Here is a 20,710-nt window from a genome sequence, read left to right on the forward strand (position 1 = left end):
CCAAACTACTGGGAACATGCACCTAGGCTAGCCTAACACCCTAAATAGAACTAAAATTACATCGTAAAAAGGTTGAAAAGACAATGTTAGTAAAAGAAAAAGAAGACCCAGAGGAGGCAACTGTTCCGAGGAACAGAAGACTACTCGGAGCCAGCGATAGCCGATGAAGAGCAAGAGCCGGGATGCTGGGCCAGAAACACAGAATAGCCCTAAATACCAAACTAAGAGAATTGGTAAACGGCTAACCTAGCTAAAAAGGAGATGTAAAAAAACGATGAACGTGATATAGTAAGCCCATAAGTACAAGAAGTCCCAGTATGGAAGACCGGGAATTCTTAACATGAGGCAGCATGGCGCCGCCACGAGTCGACCGGGAAACTGTTATAGACCTATTAGAAGGAAAATACTGGTCCCTGGAAGACTAAAATACGGTAAAATACTACTTATGAGGCACTTAACTTAGCCGATGCGATGGCAGCACGTTCCATGATAGATAAGGAGGTAAATCCAAAGATAAACAGCACAAGTGAAAAAATGCGTACAACGCGTACTGCTAATAATTAAGGATGTACGCTAGGGGCGCTGCTGTCCGTGGCGTCCCTAGTAGTAGTAGTAGCGGCCGCATCACCCGTTAGTATCAGCTCTCTCTAGTGGGGATTTTGATTGGAAGGTCTAAATGGTGAATGTCTCGTGGTAGTGATCCCACTCGCCCCTATTCTCATACCGACACTTCTTTTATAGAGTGAGCGAGTCAGTTTTACTGACATTTTCTTAATTTTGTTTTTCTCTGGTAATTTTAGATTAATTTTGCCTAGAAAGAATGATATTAAGGATCCTTTCATAGGCCGACACGAGCTGAGCCCAGAAATGAATTTTCTCTTAAAATGAGAATTATAGCGGCCCTTGCCTTTATTACCCCTGAATCTGTTCATGAAGCATTTGAGGAGCTCTATAATATTATGCCAGAGGAAAGTTTCCCGATTTTGGATTACTTTGAGGAGCACTATATTGGCAGGACATGTCAACGAGGACGCAAGAACCCACATTTAGCATACCTCTGTGGAATATGTATGCAAGAACAAACGATGAACTTGATTGTACCAATAATTCTGTGGAAGGATGGCATTGCAGTTTCATATCATTTGCTGGGTGTTCCAATCCAGTCATCTGGAAGTTTATGAGTCTCTTAGAGCGAGAAAAATAACTTTCAAGATGTTCAGATGAATCAGATTATTTCTGGTATCGCTAGTGAACCACCCAGAAAAAAATATAAGGATGCCACATCACGAATCAAATCAGTTGTGCTAACATACCAAGAAAAAACGTATTTAGAGTATATTAGAGGCATTGCATTTAACTTAGGGTTTTAAACACATGTTCAGTCTTTGAATAAACAATTTAGGAATTTTCCTGAAATTTGCCTTTTCCTCAGATATTTTTATTTTTAAGAATTCCACTTCCTCAGTTAGTTAAAAAAATTCTATCAGTAACATTCAGTTAACTAGAACTATATATATAATAAATGTAAAACCAGCAAACAACTGTACGAGTATTTTAATATATTTCTGTTTGGAACTATATAAGCAATGAAAACTAAAACAAGTTACTACTATTATTGGTTGCTTACATTTTCATGACTTTAAATTTGTTCCCTGGGGATTCTGTCCTCGCAGGATTTTGTCCAGGGGGGTTTTGTCCTACGGGGGATTTAGTCCTAGAACCAAGACTCATGTAAGGATAGTACTTCAGAGGATCTTAGTCAGCTGTATACAAGATGACCCATCTGCTGCTGTGGTTTGTGTCATCAAAAGGATCTCTTTCCACTCAGAGTTCCTGTTCAGTAGACAAGATCTTCTGGATATTTGTCAGAACAGAGGAAGTTCATCCTGTTGATACTGGCAAGGGCTACACGCTCACTTGTGTTTAGTTCTCTGAAGGATGTGGACATCACTTCACCCTGAGGATGGTCAATGTGGTTCAAGAGCTTTGAGCGGGCTTTTTTGCCCAGGAAACTCAGACCACCTGCGTGGGACCTTACTCTGGTACTGGTACTGAGTAGTCTCACTCAAGCTCCTTCGAGCCCATCTGTCTATTGTCTTACAGGAAACTGACTTTGGAAACAGTTTCCCTGTTGACCTTGGCTTCCTTGGAGAGCTTCAGGGTCAGGCTTATGATGCAGTCTCAGAATAGGTTGGGGTCAGTAACTTTCGAATTTGCCCCCGGAATTCATGGCTAAGACCCAGATTCCCATGGTTCACGTTGGCAGCTTTGCCTCCTTTTCCATTCCTCACACAGTTTGGAGTTTGTTATCAGTAATCTTCAAAAGTTTCTGCCTTGACCGAGAGTTTAGGTGTCATAGACTTTTATGTTAACACATGTCAGGTCGAGAAAGAGGTGTCCTAGAATACCCTTTCATTTAACTACTTGTGGTGATTAGGCAAGCCTACTCCTCGTTGTCAAGTTCTGTCACCAATTAGGTGCCTTCAGAAGTGCATGACACCTGAGGATTAGCTTATCTGTTCATAAGATTTTTAATCCTAGTTCCTGGTTGAGTCAAACCGCTTCTGCTTTTTTTACCTGAATGATGTTGCCCACAGATCCTTGGACACTTTTTTTTTTTCTTTCTTTCTTGGGTCCAGTGTTGGCTGTTGAACAAGTGCGATTCATCCAGTGCTCCAGGTGGGACATTTTGTATCTTGCCTAAGATGATTGTGTGGAGTAGGGAATGGGTGAGATGACTGGTCTCTTCTTTTCCTTTTCTCCTTTCTTCCTACATACGGGCAGTTTGAAGAATAGAGACATCATACACTGGAACTGGCTTGATACAGGTGAGCATTGCAGCCATATTGTTACAGCACTTTTTATGTTCCATGCAACATTCAAATCTGCTTCTCAGTAGCTTCAATTCCTCTATTCCAGCAAGGGGAGTGAGGAGTGGTAACAAACCCGTTTCTTGTGGCTAACATGGTTTGTTGCCGGAACAGGTATAGTTATTTTTTACTTCCATGCATGCAGTGAATCTGGACGTGTTTCATTGTATATAAACCCTGTGGATTGAGTGTTAGATATCCGCATATATAACATCTCAAAAGCTTAGGTCCTCTTCTTCAGAATTCTCATTTCTAGGAAGATTGATCAGGTGTGCTGAACCCTCAGTCAGTTCAGGATTCTCATAGCTCCCTCTAAGTGTGAGCCTTATTGTATTGTTAAGACTGAAGGTTTGTTATGTGTATAAACAAATGACAATTTTTTTTTATTTATATTTTTCATGGCTAATGAACTTGGTCTTAATATTGACTGCCCATGTAGCCACCACTTGTATATTTTATCCTGGGTTGGAAGAAAGACTGATGCGGCACTGGATTTAAGCACTGACTCTGGACTCTCTTCCACCTCAACTATGCATTGGATGCCAGATGCCACAGATTCCTTGCATTTACAGTCTTTGATTGTTTTTAACTGGTTTCCAGCTGGCACCAGAAGATTTATCATATTGTTAAGACTGGAGGCTTTTTAGCTATGAAAAATACAAAGTAATTAAAAGCTGCTATATTTTTTAATACATACTGAATGTGTCATTGGTGGCAGAAGCTGTTTGTAATGGTAAACAACCTTTTCTATTTTCTGTATTGACCAGTAATGAGCTTTATATTACTGGTGACTTTATTAATGATTGTCTTTTTAGCTAGGACTTATGAAATAATCTTCATGAATATTTATTTTGCATTTTCAGACATGTCTCACTGTGACCATCGTGTATGGTTGGAACTAAATGGACCCGAGCTTCATATATATAACCGTTCACAGTTATATGGTCGACTTGAAAAGCTTTTTGGCTTAGAGCAGCAAGTCTTTGGCAGCAACAATGGAAAAGTATCTAGTGGCAAGAATGATGAAGAAATTGAACAAGAGAAAGTGGCAACAAATCAGACACGAGACATGACTTTTTGGCAAGACTGGAGAGATCTTATTCCTGTCATCAAAATAGATTTGAATATGGTAAGTTCTCTCAGATTTAGATATGCTGCTTAGTTCTCTCTCTCTAATTTATGACATAAAGTAAGATAGTATTACAAATATACCTCAGGTAGTTGAACTTCATGTGAAGACGATGTTCACAGCAAACCGTAAGGTTGGTATCCCCGCACAACGACATGAATTGTTCAGCGGGAAGGGGCTCCAAAACAGCAAGGAACCCACTGCCAACAGCATTGACTGGTTTAAAGACTTGTTTCTTCACAGCACAAGTGCACAAGTCAGAAATAATGAAATGGCATTTAGGTCAGATGGAAGCGAAGAAGGGGGTTCTCAAGTTGTGGGAGAATGCCTCCACTGCCAGGTTCCAAACAAGAAACAGGGCTGACAACTTCAGAATCTGTAAATAAATAAAATTCTCTCCCTCGGGAAGTTGTAACCTAAGAGAGACTAAAATATATATGTGAGGATGGAGGGAAAGACGGATGATAGCCGTAAAGCCCATGCCTCAATCCTACTAAAATGAGGGAAAGAGGCGAGATGACAAACACAGCTGCTCCTGCAAGAAGGGAAGATCGAATTGCCTGCCATTAAAATTCGGCCCGAACATCCCACAACGCACACATTCTGAAAGACTAAAACATTACAAAGTTCCAAGTCATGTGTGAAAGATACATAAAACATAAATGTCAATACACAATTTTCAAATCAAAACACTAAAGCGAAGTAAAGGGTCCTGTCTCTCTGAATGGGCAATACTCTCTTAGAAGACAGACTAGCCTATCACCCATAACGTAAGCAATGCCGATTCAGAGTTAAAGATGTAATACTGCAACAGCATCTGTCCCAAGGTAGTTCATCATGGCAACAAAGGTGGTTTGTCTAACACATCGGTTTAACCAGCCCGAGAAGAGTCTATTTGAGACTCAGAGGTCTGGAAAAACTAAGCCCTATTAATAATAATAATGGTGTCCACGGAACTTCTAGGCTGAATAAAAAGAAATGAAGTGCAGGCTACAATAAAAAAACTGGCTTGGAAAAGGAGAGCCAAGCAAACTCAGGTCTCCATGGCGTTTTTACTGGTTTCCAGCTAGCGCTAGAAGATTTATCCTGTTGTTAAGACCTCAGGTTTGTTAGCCATGAAAAATACAAGTTGATTAGAAAATTTGTCATTTTTTTCACTGGAGCCCATGAACCTGTTGGTTTAGGAAAGAGGACATCCCTACTGTGCATGCCTATACCCTTGTGATGCTACACATTACACTCATTCTGTTGCTTGACTTTGCAGCACTCACATCTCCATGTTGGTTACCCTTCCATCTTTTATGGTGAATTTTAACATTTGTTCCAAGCTTTTTCACCCAAAAGCTAAAGCTGCTGCAGAGGTTTTAAGCTGATATTAGCTCCACCTCATGGGTGAAGAATCTGTTAAGGGTTATGAAAAGTCTATAACACGACAACTCAACTGTCTTTTATGGAACTCTCAGATTCCACAAAGGTTGGGGAGCTTGACATAAGGCTAGCCAGGCATTACTAGGTACCAGGTCTTAGATCGACTCAACTGAGAGGTTCCTGCATGTTGGCTGTTTGACAATTGTGGGTACTACTTTGAGGCAGCCACCTTTCTACTGGTGGACAATTACAAGCAGTTGGACTTGTCTTAGTCTACATGTCATCGTCATCTTGGGTTCAACCTAGGTACTCCTTGAGATGATCTGTTGATTTTGTTTTTCTGTATATATATATATATACTTGTGAAAATTAAATGTTTTTTCAAAGAAATGTTGATCAATCCAAGAAAGAGGCCTTTTGCTTCAGTCAGTTTGAGGGATGATCTTCTTCAAATTCCAGCTCATCCTTCATTAAAAAATACTATAGTCTTTCCATGGAGAGGGGATTTTTAATATTTGGGCACTATACTGGGCTTTATAAGAGTATTTGCTACAGTCACTTAATGGACTTGTGGGTTGGTTTACACTTTTGTTAGTTCTACTTGGATGACTGGCTTGTGTTAGATTCTGGGCATCATAGTCAAGTGAGAGAATTCAGAACTGGTGCCATCAGAGAAGGGAAATTATTGAGGAATACCAGTAGAAAATGCAGATGCCGTAGTTTGATCTACTGAAGACAAACATCATAGGCTGACAACATCCTCTCCTATGTTCTTCTAGTATTTAGCTCTGCTTGAAAAAAAAGTGTTCGTTTTTGATAGGTCACTGAGTTTCCATGAAAAAAGTTTGGTTTTGGATTTGTTCATTGCTTGTACAGTCTCCAGCATTACAGCTTGATATCTTTCTTGGCTTAACAACAAAAAGATTCTCCAAGACCTACAGTGGTAGCAGGAATGGTAGAATCTGTTAGATGCTCATTACTTGGCTCTCCAGGCCTCTTGTATTTGTTCAGAAGACCAAGGCAACCGCAAAGACTGTTTGGAGCTGAAAACAATCTTTTTGTACATGAACTTCCCTGCCAGATATATACTTAGCTTAGGTCTCTGACGTCACGACAGAAAATTCAAAACTCGCGGCACACGCTACAGGTAGGTCAGGTGATCTACCTTACCCGCCGCTGGGTGGCGGGTGTAAGAACCAGTCCCCCTTTCTTGTCAGATTATTTTCTGTCGCCGGCTGGACAACACCTGTTGTTCAGTCCTTACGATAGTTAAATTCTTTCTTGTTGCCGACGAATTGGATTTTGGTGAAGTACCCTTTGTTTGTTGGCTTGGCATACGCTTTTTGGATTGTTATTTGGATTTTTCTTTTGGCTTTTTCTTAGAATTAATAATCATGGATGATTCTGAAGTTAAGAAACCTAGTTTATTTAGGGTTTGTTCAGTGAAGGAATGTAAAGTTAGACTTCCTAAAGCTGCATTAGATCCTCACTCTGTATGTACGTCTTGTAGAGGGAATGAATGCTCTTTTATTAACCCTTGCAAAGAGTGTGAGAATTTGGATGAGGATGGTTGGAAGGCTCTTTCTTCTTATGTGAGAAAGTTAGAGAAGGATAGGGCGCGCAAGGCTTCTTCAAGGAGCTCTAGTAGATCGAGGGTGAGTGAGATTGACGCTGAGAACCCTGTAGTAGAAGTAGTTCCTTCTCCAGTTTCAGCCCCTGCGCCCAGCTTTGAACCCGAGGATTCGTTTTCGGAAGTTGCTTCCGGGAGAGCCTCGATCAGGAGTAAGGAGAGCCTCGCTCGCTCTCGACAAGGTAAGAGTGATAGTGCAAGTGATCAGTGCAGTGCCCCTAGTGAAGTGGAGGGTGCGTCTGACCGGCTCACTAACGTTTCCAGGCATAGACCTCTTCCAGACTCCCAGACCCAGTGGAGGAGGAAAGTCGAAAGCCGCAGGAAGGTTAGGGAGAACCCCCACCGGTCAGGCGTCCCCTCGGCAGATCCTGTTGCTCGTTCCCAGGCTGCCTTGGATCGAACCAAGAAGGAGTTATTGTGCCAGTGCTTCTCGTCATCTTCGTCGCCTTCTCCTAAGTCGTCTCGCCCTCTCGAGAGGCCCTGGAAAGCTCCTTGCACCCTTCCTTCCAGCCCCGAATCCTTCGCGGAAGAGCCAGAAGTGGAACGCAAGAGAGCCAAGAATTCTTCTGTTTACGCTTCTCCTGTTCGGTCTCGGACTTCGTCTCCTGTAGAGGAATTTAAGAGATCTCCTGCACGCATCCTGGTGGGTCTGCATGCGCAGATTGCGGCTTTAGCTGATTCTATTGCCGGGACTTCTCATTGTCGGAAGGACGCCTCGCTTCCGGTGAAGAAGTCTAAGAACATCCCTTCTGCTAGCTCTCCTCCGGCTAGAGAAGTTTTTGAGCCTCGTAGCAGGAAGTCAGAAGTGCAGACTGAAGTTCGGGATCAATCTCCGAGTAGGCTCTCCTCTCTTCCCAGCAAGAGTTTTGAGCATGTCAGGCGTAAGGAGCCGGACAGGCTCTCTCCTCAGGATTTCCGCTCCTCTTCAGTTAGGCGTCAAGAGCTTGACAGATGTCAAGAGCCTTGTTATCGTCAGGAGCGAAGGAAGAGTTCTTCGCCTGGTTGCCGCTCTCCTTTTGTCGGACGCTCGGAGCCTAGTAGGCGCCAAGAGCCTTGTAGGCGCCAGTGGAAGCATTCATCTCCGTTGGTTCACTCCCGATTGGATAGGCGCTCAGAGCCTTGTAAGCGCAGTGCTTCGGACAGGGACTCCTCCATGGATGTTTTCTCTCCCCGTGGCAGGCGTCAAGAGCCTGGTAGGGGTTTGGAGTCTGATAGGCACCAAGAGCCTGGCAGGCGTTTTGAGGAGGGCAGGCGCCAAGAGCCTAGCAGGCGCAGAGAGCCTGATAGGCGCTCTTCCTTGTCCAGGCGCTTTTCTGTGGAATTAGACTTTGTTTCCAACAGGCGAGCTTCCACTAGTAGGCGCTCTCCTAGCAGGCGCTCCCCTAGTAGGCCTCTCCTCCTGGTAGGCGCTCCCCAAGTAGGCGCTCCCCAGTAGCTACTCTCCAAGTAGGCGCTCTCCTAGTAGGCGCTCTCCAGGTAGGCGCTCTCCTGGTAGGCGTTCTCCTAGTAGGCGCGCTCTCGGTAGGCGCTCTCCTTTTAAGCGCTCTCCCAGTGGACATTCTCCCAGTAGGCGCTCGCCTAGTAGGCGCTCTCCGAACAGGCACTCTCCAAGGAATAGCTCTCCTCCTGGTAGTAGAGCTTCTAAACGTCATTCTTCTGAAGAATACCTTGGGGATTCTGAGGAAGATTTGCCCAAGGATGCTTCAGTTTCTTCATACAAGAGACTGACCGACCTCCTCTTGCAAGATTTTGGGGAGTCTCTTTCGGCCGTTGCTCCTCCGTCACCTCTGTCCTTATTTTCTACGACCAATACGTCTAAGAAGTCTTCAGTCGTTAAGATGAAACCGACAGTGTCGATGAAGAAGGCTCTTAAGAATTTTGACGATTGGTTGCTTTCGAAGGAAGAGAAAGGCAAGACCGTATTTTCTTTTCCCCCGTCCAAATTTACGGGTAAGATGGGGTTCTAGTACGAGTCAGGAGAGCCCTTGGGTCTGACTCTTCCCTCTTCAGCAGACTCGGACTTCTCTTCGTTGGTTGATTCCTCACGTCGCTCGGCGCTTAATTCTGCGAAGACGACGTGGGGTATGAGCGAGTTGGATCACCTTCTGAAGGGAATGTTCCGAGTCTTAGAGGTTTTTAACTTTCTTGACTGGACCCTTGGAGTCATGGCTAAGAGGACTCAAGATCAAGACACTCTTTCACCTGAAGACCTTCACGCAGTGCTGTCTTGTATGGACAAGGCAGTGAGAGACGGATCCGGGGAGATTGCTTCCCTTTTTGGCGCAGGAGTAGTAAAGAAGAGGGCCGTTTTCTGCTCCTTTCTTACCAAGGCTGTCTCTCATGCACAGAGAGCTTCCTTGTTGTATTCCCAACTTTCTCCACAACTCTTCCCGAAGAAGATAATTAATGACATCTCCAGCTCGTTGTCAGCAAAAGGGACGCAGGATATGCTGGCTCACTCGGCTAGAATCCCGAAACCTTCGTTCCAACAGAAAACGAAGAAGGAAACTCAGACTAGGCAAGAGCCCTTTCGAGGAGGTCTTTCGTCCCGCTCTTCTTCCTCCAGAGGTTCGAGACCACCCAGAAGAGGAAAGACCTTCTCTCGGTCTATTAGGGCCAAGAAGTAGCTCGCCTGTCCTCCAGACAACTGTGGATGCCAGATTTCTGAACTTTGCGGATGTCTGGGCACGGAAGGGGGCGGACAACTGGTCCCTCGCTATCATCAAGAGGGGATACCTCATTCCCTTTATCTCGAGACCACCTTTGACCACCACTCCAAGGGAACTGGTGGCCAAATACAAAGACCCTCTAATGAATCAAGCCCTCGCTCTAGCAGTAGAGCTGATGTTGGAGAAAGAGGCAATAGAGATGGTACAGGACCCTCTTTCCGCGGGTTTCTACAACCGTCTGTTCTTAGTTCCCAAGAACTCGGGAGGATGGAGGCCGGTTCTGGACGTAAGCGCCCTGAACGTCTTTGTGAAGAAGAGGAAGTTCGCTATGGAGACGACTTCATCAGTCTTAGCAGCTCTTCGTCCCGGGGACTGGATGGTGTCACTGGACCTTCAGGACGCTTACTTCCACCCGTGCCGATCCATCCTTCTTCACGCAAATTTCTAAGATTCATGTGGGGAGGGAACGTTTTTCAGTTCAGGGCCCTATGCTTCGGCCTTTCCACAGCCCCCCAAGTCTTCACTGGGCTGATGAAGAACGTTGCTCAGTGGCTTCATCTCGAGGGAGTGAGGATTTCCCTCTACTTGGACGATTGGCTAATCATGGCCAAGTCCAAGGAGAAATGTCTGGAGGACTTACGATTAATGCTGAATCTAGCAGCTTCTCTGGGTTTGCTAGTGAATTTCGAGAAGTCACAACTAATCCCCAGTCAAGAGCGTATCTATCTGGGGATTCTGATGTCTTCTCAGGTTTTTCGGGCGTATCCTTCCCCAGAGAGGATAACCCGAGGTTCGGAGAAGGTAGCAATCTTTCTAGAGAAAGATGTATGCACAGCGAGGGAGTGGATGAGTCTGTTGGGGACACTCTCCTCGCTGGAGCAATTCGTTTCTCTAGGGAGGTTGCACCTCAGACCCCTACAGTTCTTCCTGACGAGGAACTGGAACCGAAGATCTCAAGGTCTAGATTTTACGTTCAAGATCTCGCAAGAGATAAAGGAGGATCTACGTTGGTGGCTAGACCCTCTCCTGTTCAAGGAAGGCCTTTCCTTGCAGGTTCGGAACCCCAGCCTATTGTTATATGCGGACGCATCAGACATAGGTTGGGGAGCTACTCTCGGGTCGAGAGAAGTGTCAGGCACCTGGATGGGGGATCAGGTGTCCTGGCACATCAACAAGAAAGAGCTAACAGCAATTTGGTTCGCTCTCAAAACCTTCGAACCCCTCGTAAAGGGAAAGTCAGTTCAGATCAACTCGGACAACACCACAGCCCTGGCTTACATTCGGAAACAAGGGGGACTCACTCTTTCTCCCTGTACGAGACAGCGAGATCGCTCCTCCTGTGGTCGGAGGAAAGGAAGATAAGTCTTCTCACCAGGTTCATACAGGGAGAAAGAAATGTCAGAGCAGATCTGCTAAGCAGAAGGAATCAAGTCCTTCCCTCAGAGTGGACTCTGCACTCGGACGTATGCCAGGAGCTGTGGAGGACGTGGGGCAGGCCCCATCTCGATCTATTTGCGACCTCCAGGAATGCGAGGATAGATCTATACTGCTCCCCTATTGCGGACCCAAGAGCAGTGGCAATAGTTGCATTCCTGATGGATTGGAAAAACCTGGATCTTTACGTGTTCCCGCCTTTCAAGATTCTAGGGGAAACGCTAAGGAAGTTCGCAGCTTCAGAGGGAGCAAGGATGACTTTGATAGCTCCGTTCTGGCCTGCCCAGGACTGGTTCACAGAGGTACTGGAATGGCTGGTGGATGTTCCAAGATCCCTACCACTAAGAGTCGATCTGCTCAAACAGCCCCACTTCGACAGGTTTCACAAAAACCTCCCCGCTCTCAGTCTGACTGGATTCAGACTATCAAGTGTCTCATCAGAGCTAAGGGCTTTTCGGCAAAGTCTGCAAGGGCTATTGCCAATGCACATAGACCTTCCACATCTAGAGTCTTCCAGTCGAAGTGGGACGTTTTTCGACGTTGGTGTAGGACTCATAAAGTTTCCTCCTCCAGTACCTCTGTGACTCAGATAGCAGATTTCCTTATCTTCCTGAGGGAAAAATGCGGGTTAGTAGTCTCCACCATCAAGGGCTACAGGAGCATGCTTTCCTCAGTTTTTCGTCATAGAGGATTAAACATATCCGAAGACAAGGGCCTCCATGACTTAATCAGATCATTTGAGACGGTTAAAAGAACCTCCTACTTAGTTCCTAGCTGGAATCTAGACGTCGTGCTGCTCTTTCTGAGGTCCTCAAGATTCGAACCTCCCCATACAGCTTTGTTCAGAGACCTTTCGATGAAGACTCTTTTTCCCTGTGCGTTAGCTTCAGCAAAGAGAGTCAGCGAGCTGCAGGCTCTAGAAGGTGAGGTAGGTTTTCAAGGAGGATCCGCGTCTTGCTCTTTCTTCGGCTTTCCTTGCCAAGAATGAAAACCCTTCTTCACCATGGCCCAGGAGCTTCGAAATTAAAAGCTTGTCCTCCTTAGTTGGGACAGAAGAGGAGAGATCTCTTTGCCCGGTGAGAAGCCTGAAATTTTATCTTCAAAGGAAGAGAAGACGTGCTGCTAATGAGAGCAATCTCTGGTGCTCTGTAAGGGACCCCAGTAGGCCCTTATCAAAAAATGCCCTCTCATTCTTTATCAGGAATGTTATTAGAGAAGCCCACACATCGTGCAGTCAGCAACAGTTTAGTCTTCTGAAAGTCAAGGCGCACGAAGTGAGGGCCATCGCGACGTCTTTGGCTTTCAAGAAGAATATGTCTTTACAAAACCTCATGAAGGCCACTTTTTGGAGGTGTGAATCAGTCTTCTCCAATCACTACCTAAAAGACGTATCGATTACGTATGAAAAGTGTTTTGGGCTAGGCCCTTACGTATCGGCGGATTCAGTGCTGGGGCAGGGAGCTGAAACACATCCTTTTTAATCCTTTTCCCTGTTAGTTTTTAATTTGGAGTTTTTGGTTGTACAAAGGAGGTTGCAGGAGGCAGCTCCTTCTTTCGTATACTAATATTAGTAATTGGTTAGGTGATCGGTTGTGCTTGAGGCTCCTTGCGGTTGGTAGTGATAGGCTCTGGCATGTAAGCGGGTTGATCCCCATTGACCAGACCCTGTTTGGATTCTGCCAAGTAAGTGGACTCAGTTCCCATTGGTAGACCCAAAGAGTTCTTCAGCTATAGGTCACGCCCTCGCTGAGACTCTAGGCAACGCAGACTAATAGACAGTAACTATGAAGTCTTCTGCCTAATTCAGGTAAGAACCAAGGGTTTATTTTTATTCCTTTAACATGTGTTGTCCCCACTTTCTAGGTGAGTATGTGTCTCTTTCCCTCCACCAAGGGTGTCAATCAGCTAAGTATATATCTGGCAGGGAAGTTCATGTACAAAAATGATATTGTTAGTATACAATAAAGTTTTGTACATACTTACCTGGCAGATATATACGATTGATGGCCCGCCCAGCCTCCCCTCAGGAGACAGGTGGAAGAAAATAATCTGACAAGAAAGGGGGACTGGTTCTTACACCCGCCACCCAGCGGCGGGTAAGGTAGATCACCTGACCTACCTGTAGCGTGTGCCGCGAGTTTTGAATTTTCTGTCGTGACGTCAGAGACCTAAGCTAAATATATATCTGCCAGGTAAGTATGTACAAAACTTTATTGTATACTAACAATATCATTTTTTGGACTAAGAGCTTTTACAGTGTATTTTATGCATGATAGGAGGCTCATATCAGACCACTTGATAATGATGGCCTGCCCCAGGAATCATGGCATAACAAGATTTTAAAATTTACATTGTATTGCAGTCTTTGTCTTCAGTTTGACAGAAAAACACAAGGTTCAGATTGTCCCAAAATTCATTCAGAGTGAGTAATATAGTGAGGCAGACTCCTTCATCGGAAGAAAACTGCTCATTCCAGCTGAATGGTCCCTTGATCTTGACATCTATCAGTTGCTGTAGCATTAGTGAGGAACAGCACTGTACAGCTTGTTTGCAACTAATCTCAGAAGCAAGTTTCCAGATTATCGTTGTACCTCTCAGTCCTGCAGCCCAGAAATTAGATGGCTTTATTCACCCCTTGGACAGCCTTTTAGTTAACATTTTGATCTTTCAGGTTAGTGAGGGCTATGGAGATATGAGCCATCTTTCCATAATCCTAATTGCTCTGTATTGGGCCCTACAAGGTTGAGGAACCATTTTTTTTTCTTGTGACTACTCAAGGAGTCTTTCCAAGGGATAAGCCTTTCTGGAGATTTCATTAAAATATGGGGGTATACTCAATCTTTATACTTGGAGGTTTTGTAGCAAGACTACAGTGATTTGAGCAGAAGCAGCCGGAGCCATAGCAAGACCCATAGTTTCTGCAATAAATCTGTGCCATTCAATTTTAAAGACCTTATGAGATTGGTATAACAGGGGTCTGGATTCTTACAGGACCTTCATTCTAACCACAACATGATATTTTTTTTAGTTTTTCTCAGGCTGCAAAGTGAGGTGTAGTTTTTGGCCATCAAGAGTTGGAGATAAGCATTACAAAAATTTTTCATTATTGAGGCTTATATTTGTCTTCAGCAGATTTGAAAAGACTGTCAGTGTGTTTTGAAAAGGAAGTACTGCACCTCTATAGTCTATGAAGCTTCCTAACTGGGAACTTTCCTTTGTGTGAATAATTCTTAACAAGATCTGTATATTAACATTAAGATTAGGCCTCCTGATAACCTGTCCAGCAAAATCACACACATTAAGATTTTAAACCAGTTCCTTAATAGCTAAGAAGTAGACTGTAAGGTCACTCCTCCATTTACAATTCCTCTCTCATATTTGAGTAGGAGCGATGAAGATAACCACCTCTTGAGTGTTCAGGTCAGTTTCCCTGTATGTATTTCCAAAAAACAATGAAATTCAGAAAGAATAATTACAAATTGTTTTTATCCACAGATAGAATCAAGAAATGGTTTACCATAAATGCTGTTGTCTTCTTCAAGAACATTTCCTAATATCCTAATCAGGATATTGGCCACTTTTTGAAAATTAAATTCGGATCTTCCTTTGTTTTTAATTACTGTTACCAGGAGATATCAGAGAACTTTTGCTTCTGTTTATCCAAGCATTTACCCCTGAGTTTATAGGCTCCTTTTCGTTTTAGATCCAGTCATTATGGCAAGTCAGGTTCTTCCATTTTATGGGAACATAGGGTCCAGGGAATCATCCTCATCCACATCTTGATCATTCTTTTGTCATCCTGGTTCATGTAGCTATTCTGTGTATTTTTGTGTTTATAACCTGTAGTTTTGGTGAATGTACATGTTCTCCTCATATATGGTATGTACAATAATTCTCCAGGTTTTCTTAAGAATCTCAGTCCAGTCTGAATTCATATTTACCATGGGAGTTATGAATCTTGAATCAGTCATCTTTCCAGATGCTCCAAAGAACATAACTGTCAAGTTTTATTAAAAATTTATAACATTTTGGTTTATGAGAGAAAGGGTGAGACTAGTTTTTTGCCTGTAAATTATTTCAGTATATTTACAATTTTATTTATTTACAGTTTGATTGTTTATAGATGGTTATTTGATGCATATGTTCTAAGTAGGGGATATAATATAATGGGTTTGCATTGAAATCAAGTTTTAGAAAATTATATTTCATATTATGGTACTGTCCACTGGGAAGCTTAGTGATTTTTCAAGTATCAAAGAGGAAAAGTTTTTGTAAAGTGTTGATTTTGATTTTTTAAAACTGGATAAAGATTTTCAGTGTTAACAACTAATGTATGATTTTTTCATTTTAGGCTAGATTTGTGTTTGGTAATCGTTTAGTGGCATCAACATTACTTCTTACAACTGACAAAGCTGAATGTATCTACACCACAAAGCCAGCTGCGTGCTCACTTGACCACTTCATGCATGTTGTCACTTCAAAAGCTGAGAACCTAAGGGTATGTTTTAGATATTTTAATGTTTTTGTGTATTTTATTTTTGTCAGATATAAAATATCATCTAAGATTAAATACTTTCTATATACATATATATACAGTGGTCCCCTGTATTTGCGGGGGATGCGTACTAGACTCCCTGTGAATAGTTAGAACCCGCAAATAGTTGGAACCCCTATAAAAATGCTGAAGACAGCCTATTTTGTTAGTTAAAACTCAAGAAAAACCCACAAAAAATTTTTAGACTTGGTTTTTTTAATAGTTTTATCATAAAAAGTGCATTTTATGATGAAATCGCTAAAAAACCCCCAGGAATTTGTTGATATTTTTCATAGAAAAATACCGCAAATATGCGAATATTCCACAAATAATGTGGGGAAACGTTCCCAAGAGAAATCCGCGAATGTGTGAGTCCAAGAATCCGGAGAATGCGAATACAGGGGTCCACTGTATATTTGCACTTATATATTTGTATAGATTTTTGGGTGAAACTCCTGAGTTTTTGCTTAGAGAATGACAGCATTATGAGGAGGCGCTTAATTGCATTCCAGAACCTGTCTGTTGCATAATATTACTCAGTATGTCATCCAATAGAGCCAAGAAGTTAGCCCAATAGCCCAGAGTCCTGCTCTGACTGGGGGTGTTCAGAAATCAAGGACTGATGACTATTTGTTGTTTTTTAAGCTATTCCAATGACCTGTTTTGATGAATCTGACATTTTCTGTTGTGAAAACAAAGGAACATCCTATTCACAAGGGCTTTCCATGAGAGGAAGTATATATGCTTGACTAGTTATGAAAGAATTATTGTTCATATACAGAACAAACTTTTCAGTCTTTATGTATGGGGAAAACCTCTCTAGCGCAAGTGCCTTGTTGGATGAGTGGTTTTCGAGCTCGACTACCAATCCGGTGGGCCGAAATTCGGTTTTCGGCTCGGCCAACGTAGAATCAGAGGAATTTATTTCTGCTGATAGAAATTCATCTCTTGATGTAATGTGGTTCGGATCCCACAATAAGCTGTAGGTCCTGTTGCTAGGTAACCAATTAGTTCCTAGCCATGTAAAAATATCTAATCCTTCAGGCCAGCCAGCTCAGTGGTCAGGTAAAACTAAGATATACTTAACTTTTTCTCTAGCGCAGCTGGATCCAGTTAAAAATAGAAGGTTCGGTGGCCTCAGTGCATCAACCAATGGGGAGGGAGAGTAGCGGGGCCTGACCCCTTCTCCACTTTGCATACTCCTTGAGTTGTTAGTTAGTTCTCAAACTGCCTTCAAGCAAGACATACATACGCTGGTCTTTCTAGCATAGAAACCGGTTTTATACACAACTTCCTGTTCTTTCTACACCTTGGCATTCTGGTTTTATTTCATTCTGTTTTTGTTTCTGATTATCTTTATGGATTTGCATTTGAGAAATGCAAACCCATGAATCATCTAAGAAGGCTTTGCCTATGAGGAAATGTCCAGTGGTAGGTGGCAACCCATGCTTTTGTTATCTTACATCTCTTGAAATTGATGTTATCTTACATCTCTTGAAATGATTGCAATGTAAGTAACCCGTTCAGTGTCTTGCTTGGTGTCTCGAGCAATGAAATGGTTTTGATAAGAAAAAGAAATACAAGAGGAAATCGGCTATTCTGTCATGGGAAGGCTTCGTGCCACCAATGGCTTCATATGCCACCATTCCCATTCCTCCTTGTTCTTTCTCTCCCTCACCAGAGTTGCCCATTGTTGCATCTTTGTCTCAGGAAGATTTTACTCCTTTTCATTCCTCTATTGTTTCATCTCTAGATGTTTGAGGAAAGGTCTGGGAGATCTTGTGATTGATTTAGCTGCCTCTGTTCTTTCAATGAGGGCCTTGTCCTGTTGTTTTAGGGGTGGATGTGGAGAAGCTATCCAAGTGCTGGTTTTCAACAGGCCTACCTGGGCAGCCCAACTTTTGGACCCTACTGTCCCACCTCTTGTCTTCCCATCCCCCGTAACCACAACTTTCTTGGCCTTCATGGTTCCTTCAGTGGTTGTGCCGCTCCCTTCAGTTTCCATTCCTGGGCTTTATACATTTTTACTTCATGTAACTCCCTTGATGGAGGGAGCTGAAGGTGCTCTTCTGGAGAAATTCAGCTGCTCCATTACAAAATTCTAAGAAACGGACTAGATCTCTATCTTCCACTCCTTCTTCTAAGTTGCCGTCTTTGTCATCCAGTCATTCCATCCCACCAAGGTGTTGGAGGAAGAATGACTTCATGGTCCCTCTTCATAAGACGTTCAGCAAGCCCTCTTTGGATACCCACTCCATCTCCCCTTCGTCTGATGGCAAAGCCAACTGTTTGTCTCCTACAGTTGATTCTCAGTCAGCCCATCATGGCCATATCGTTCGTCACCTCCAAGTTTTCTCATGGTTCATCTCCAGCTGCCCCTCCCAGGTTACTTGCCATTACGGATAGATGTGTGTCTGTCAAGGTTCATGGCCATACATCTGCTCCCCGAGTAACTGATGAGTGTTGTCCAGTTCATGATTCTTGGGCAGCAACGCATTGTACAAGAGAGGTATCCTCTAAAAGTTGTAGATCTACCGATTGGACTCCTCCTCAAGAAGTTGCAGTCATTTTACCTCCTTCCACTTGCCCTGCTCAAGACATTTGGGTTAAGACCATGTCCATAAAGAAGTCGACTTCACACTTGAGGGAATGCTCTTGTGATCAGGTATTCCTCTCTTAGAACAAGTAGTCCATGGAGTGGGGAGCATGGCAGTGACCATTCTCCACAAAACGAGGGTCCTTTTTGGTTGTGGAACCAACCACAGCTGCCCTCGCCTGTAACACATAGGCCATGCTCTCAGTCTTTGTGGCTGGGATTGCTATCAAGACAAGTGCCTTTTTGTTCATTAGAATGATATATATACCCAGTGTTTGGCCCTTACCACTCTTATGCTCCAGTAGTGAACAATGATATATGGGATACCACTGAGTTGGTCGACAGGCCAGATCGAGATTCTCGTAGCCTTGAAGCAGAAAATTCTCTACCTCTCAATGCAGACAACCAAGAACCTCTAACTATTTACATAGAAGTGGTTGAACTCATTCATGGGTACAACAATTTGACAGGAGACTGTGGCTACCAGTTCAGATTTTTTTGGATCTTGAAGCCCTTGTGGGGCCAAGAAAGAGACAAAGGCATGGTTGGGGTTGCCATGTTCTAACCATACTAACTGTTTCCTTAACCAAATGAATACTCTCATCCGTGGATGGGACGGCTCACTTCGGTCTAGCAGGTCATTTAAGTTGCTCCCTCCTCTTCTTCCATGACATAGATGTTACATAACTCATAACATTGCATTGCAATGGAGTCAGGTGGATCCAGGCCTAGATCAGCTAAGCCTGGATCTTTCTTTAAACATAATCCAGCCAGATGGCACTTTAAGCACCAAGAATTGGCTACAATGGAGTTGACCACGTCTACAGCATTCTAGGCAGTCTCATGGCTTATCTGTGGTCAACAATAGTCGGCAAAAATTCCTCAGTGGCCATGTCTAAGGACAATGAGAGAGTTCCACCTGTCTTAGACTCTTCTGTCTGGTGGCAAGACTATGTAGTATCTGGCCCACTTTAAGAACAAATATGTGGGCTAATTAGGTGTTGATGAGAAGAGACTCTGCCCCCTCTAGAATCTAAATTTTTTGGTCCTGATTCCACCTTGGCACTGAGGAATGAAACAATTCTATGCTCTTCATCACTCTTTCCTAAGGACCAAGTTGATGCTGCAGTGGACAGATGAAGAGTGAACAATAGTGACTGTCTGGTCCACCAGGCTGTTATTAACCCATAAACGCCGAATGGACATATTAAACGTCGAGTCAAAATCTCCCCCGATTGCCGAATGGATGTACCATACGTCGACTCAAAAAAGTTTTTTTAAAAATTCGCGGAAAAATACTTATAGGCCTACCAGCCGAAAACTTTTGAATCACGCGCCTTGGGGGATGCTGGGAGTTCACGGATCAAGGCGTTGTTTTGTTTACAATCGATACACAGGCGCGCAAGCGCGAATTTCTTTTCTTATCGCACTAAAAAGTATCAGTGACACATCTCAAAAATTATTTCGTCACTTTGACATAATTTTTTCACCGTTTTAAATTATCCATTACATGAAGTATTATATATGAAAATGTGCGCAATTTCATTTAGAATACAACAAAAAATACTCATGATTGTAGCTTTTATCAATTTAGAAATATTTCCATATAAATAACGATAAGTGCCAAAATTTCAACCTTCGGTCAACTTTGACTCTACCGAAATGGTCGAAAAACGCAATTGTAAGGTAAAACGCTTACATTGTAGTAATATTCAACTATTTACCTTAATTTTGCAACAAATTGGAAGTCTCTAGCACAATATTTCAATTTATGGTGAATTTATGAAAAAACTTTTTCCTTACGTCCGCGCGGTAACTCTTCCGAAAAAAATCATACATGCGATTGTGGTAATGTTTGCACCATTTTAAAATTAGCCGTTACATAAAGTTTTATATATGGAAATGTGCGCAATTTCATGCACAATACAACTAAAAACAACCCATGGTTGTAGCTTTTATCAGTTTTGAAATATTTTCATATAAAAAATGATGTGACAAATTTTCAACCTTTGGTCAATTTTGACTCTACCGAAATGGTCGAAAAACGCAATTTGAAGCTAAAACTCTTATATTTTAGTAATATTCAATCATTTACCTTCATTTTGTAACAAATTGGAAGTCTCTAGCACAATATTTTGATTTATGGTGAATTTATGAAAAAAATAACATTTTCCTTACGTCCGTGCGGTAACTCTTCTGAAAAAATCATACGTGCGATTGTGGTAATGTTTGCACCATTTTAAATTAGCCGTTACATAAAGTTTTATATATGAAAATGTGTGCAATTTCATGTAGAATACAGCGAAAAATAATTGAAGGTTGTAGCTTTTCTCATTTTCGAAATATTTGCATATAAATCACGAAAAATAAATAGAAAAAAAAACCTCGACGTTCGGTCAACTTTTGGACTCTACCGAAATGGTCGAAAACGGCATGAAGCTAAAACACTCTTATTATTTTAGTTAGTAATATTCAATCCT

At 42.8% G+C, this 20,710-nt stretch overlaps 1 protein-coding gene across 1 annotated transcript in view; it reads left to right on the forward strand.

Annotated features, from left to right (window-relative positions):
* The window catches only part of LOC135216293 (bridge-like lipid transfer protein family member 1), a gene marked incomplete in the record, with an annotated part of 368,522 nt that overhangs the window by 122,920 nt on the left and 224,892 nt on the right, over positions 1-20,710 (forward strand). The window contains 2 exon segments of the mRNA XM_064251459.1: positions 3,734-3,999; positions 15,452-15,598. Of these exon segments, the coding sequence (XP_064107529.1) occupies positions 3,734-3,999; positions 15,452-15,598 (413 nt within the window).

The sequence above is a fragment of the Macrobrachium nipponense genome, chromosome 6 (assembly GCF_015104395.2).
Source record: "Macrobrachium nipponense isolate FS-2020 chromosome 6, ASM1510439v2, whole genome shotgun sequence".
Classification (NCBI taxonomy): domain Eukaryota; kingdom Metazoa; phylum Arthropoda; class Malacostraca; order Decapoda; family Palaemonidae; genus Macrobrachium; species Macrobrachium nipponense.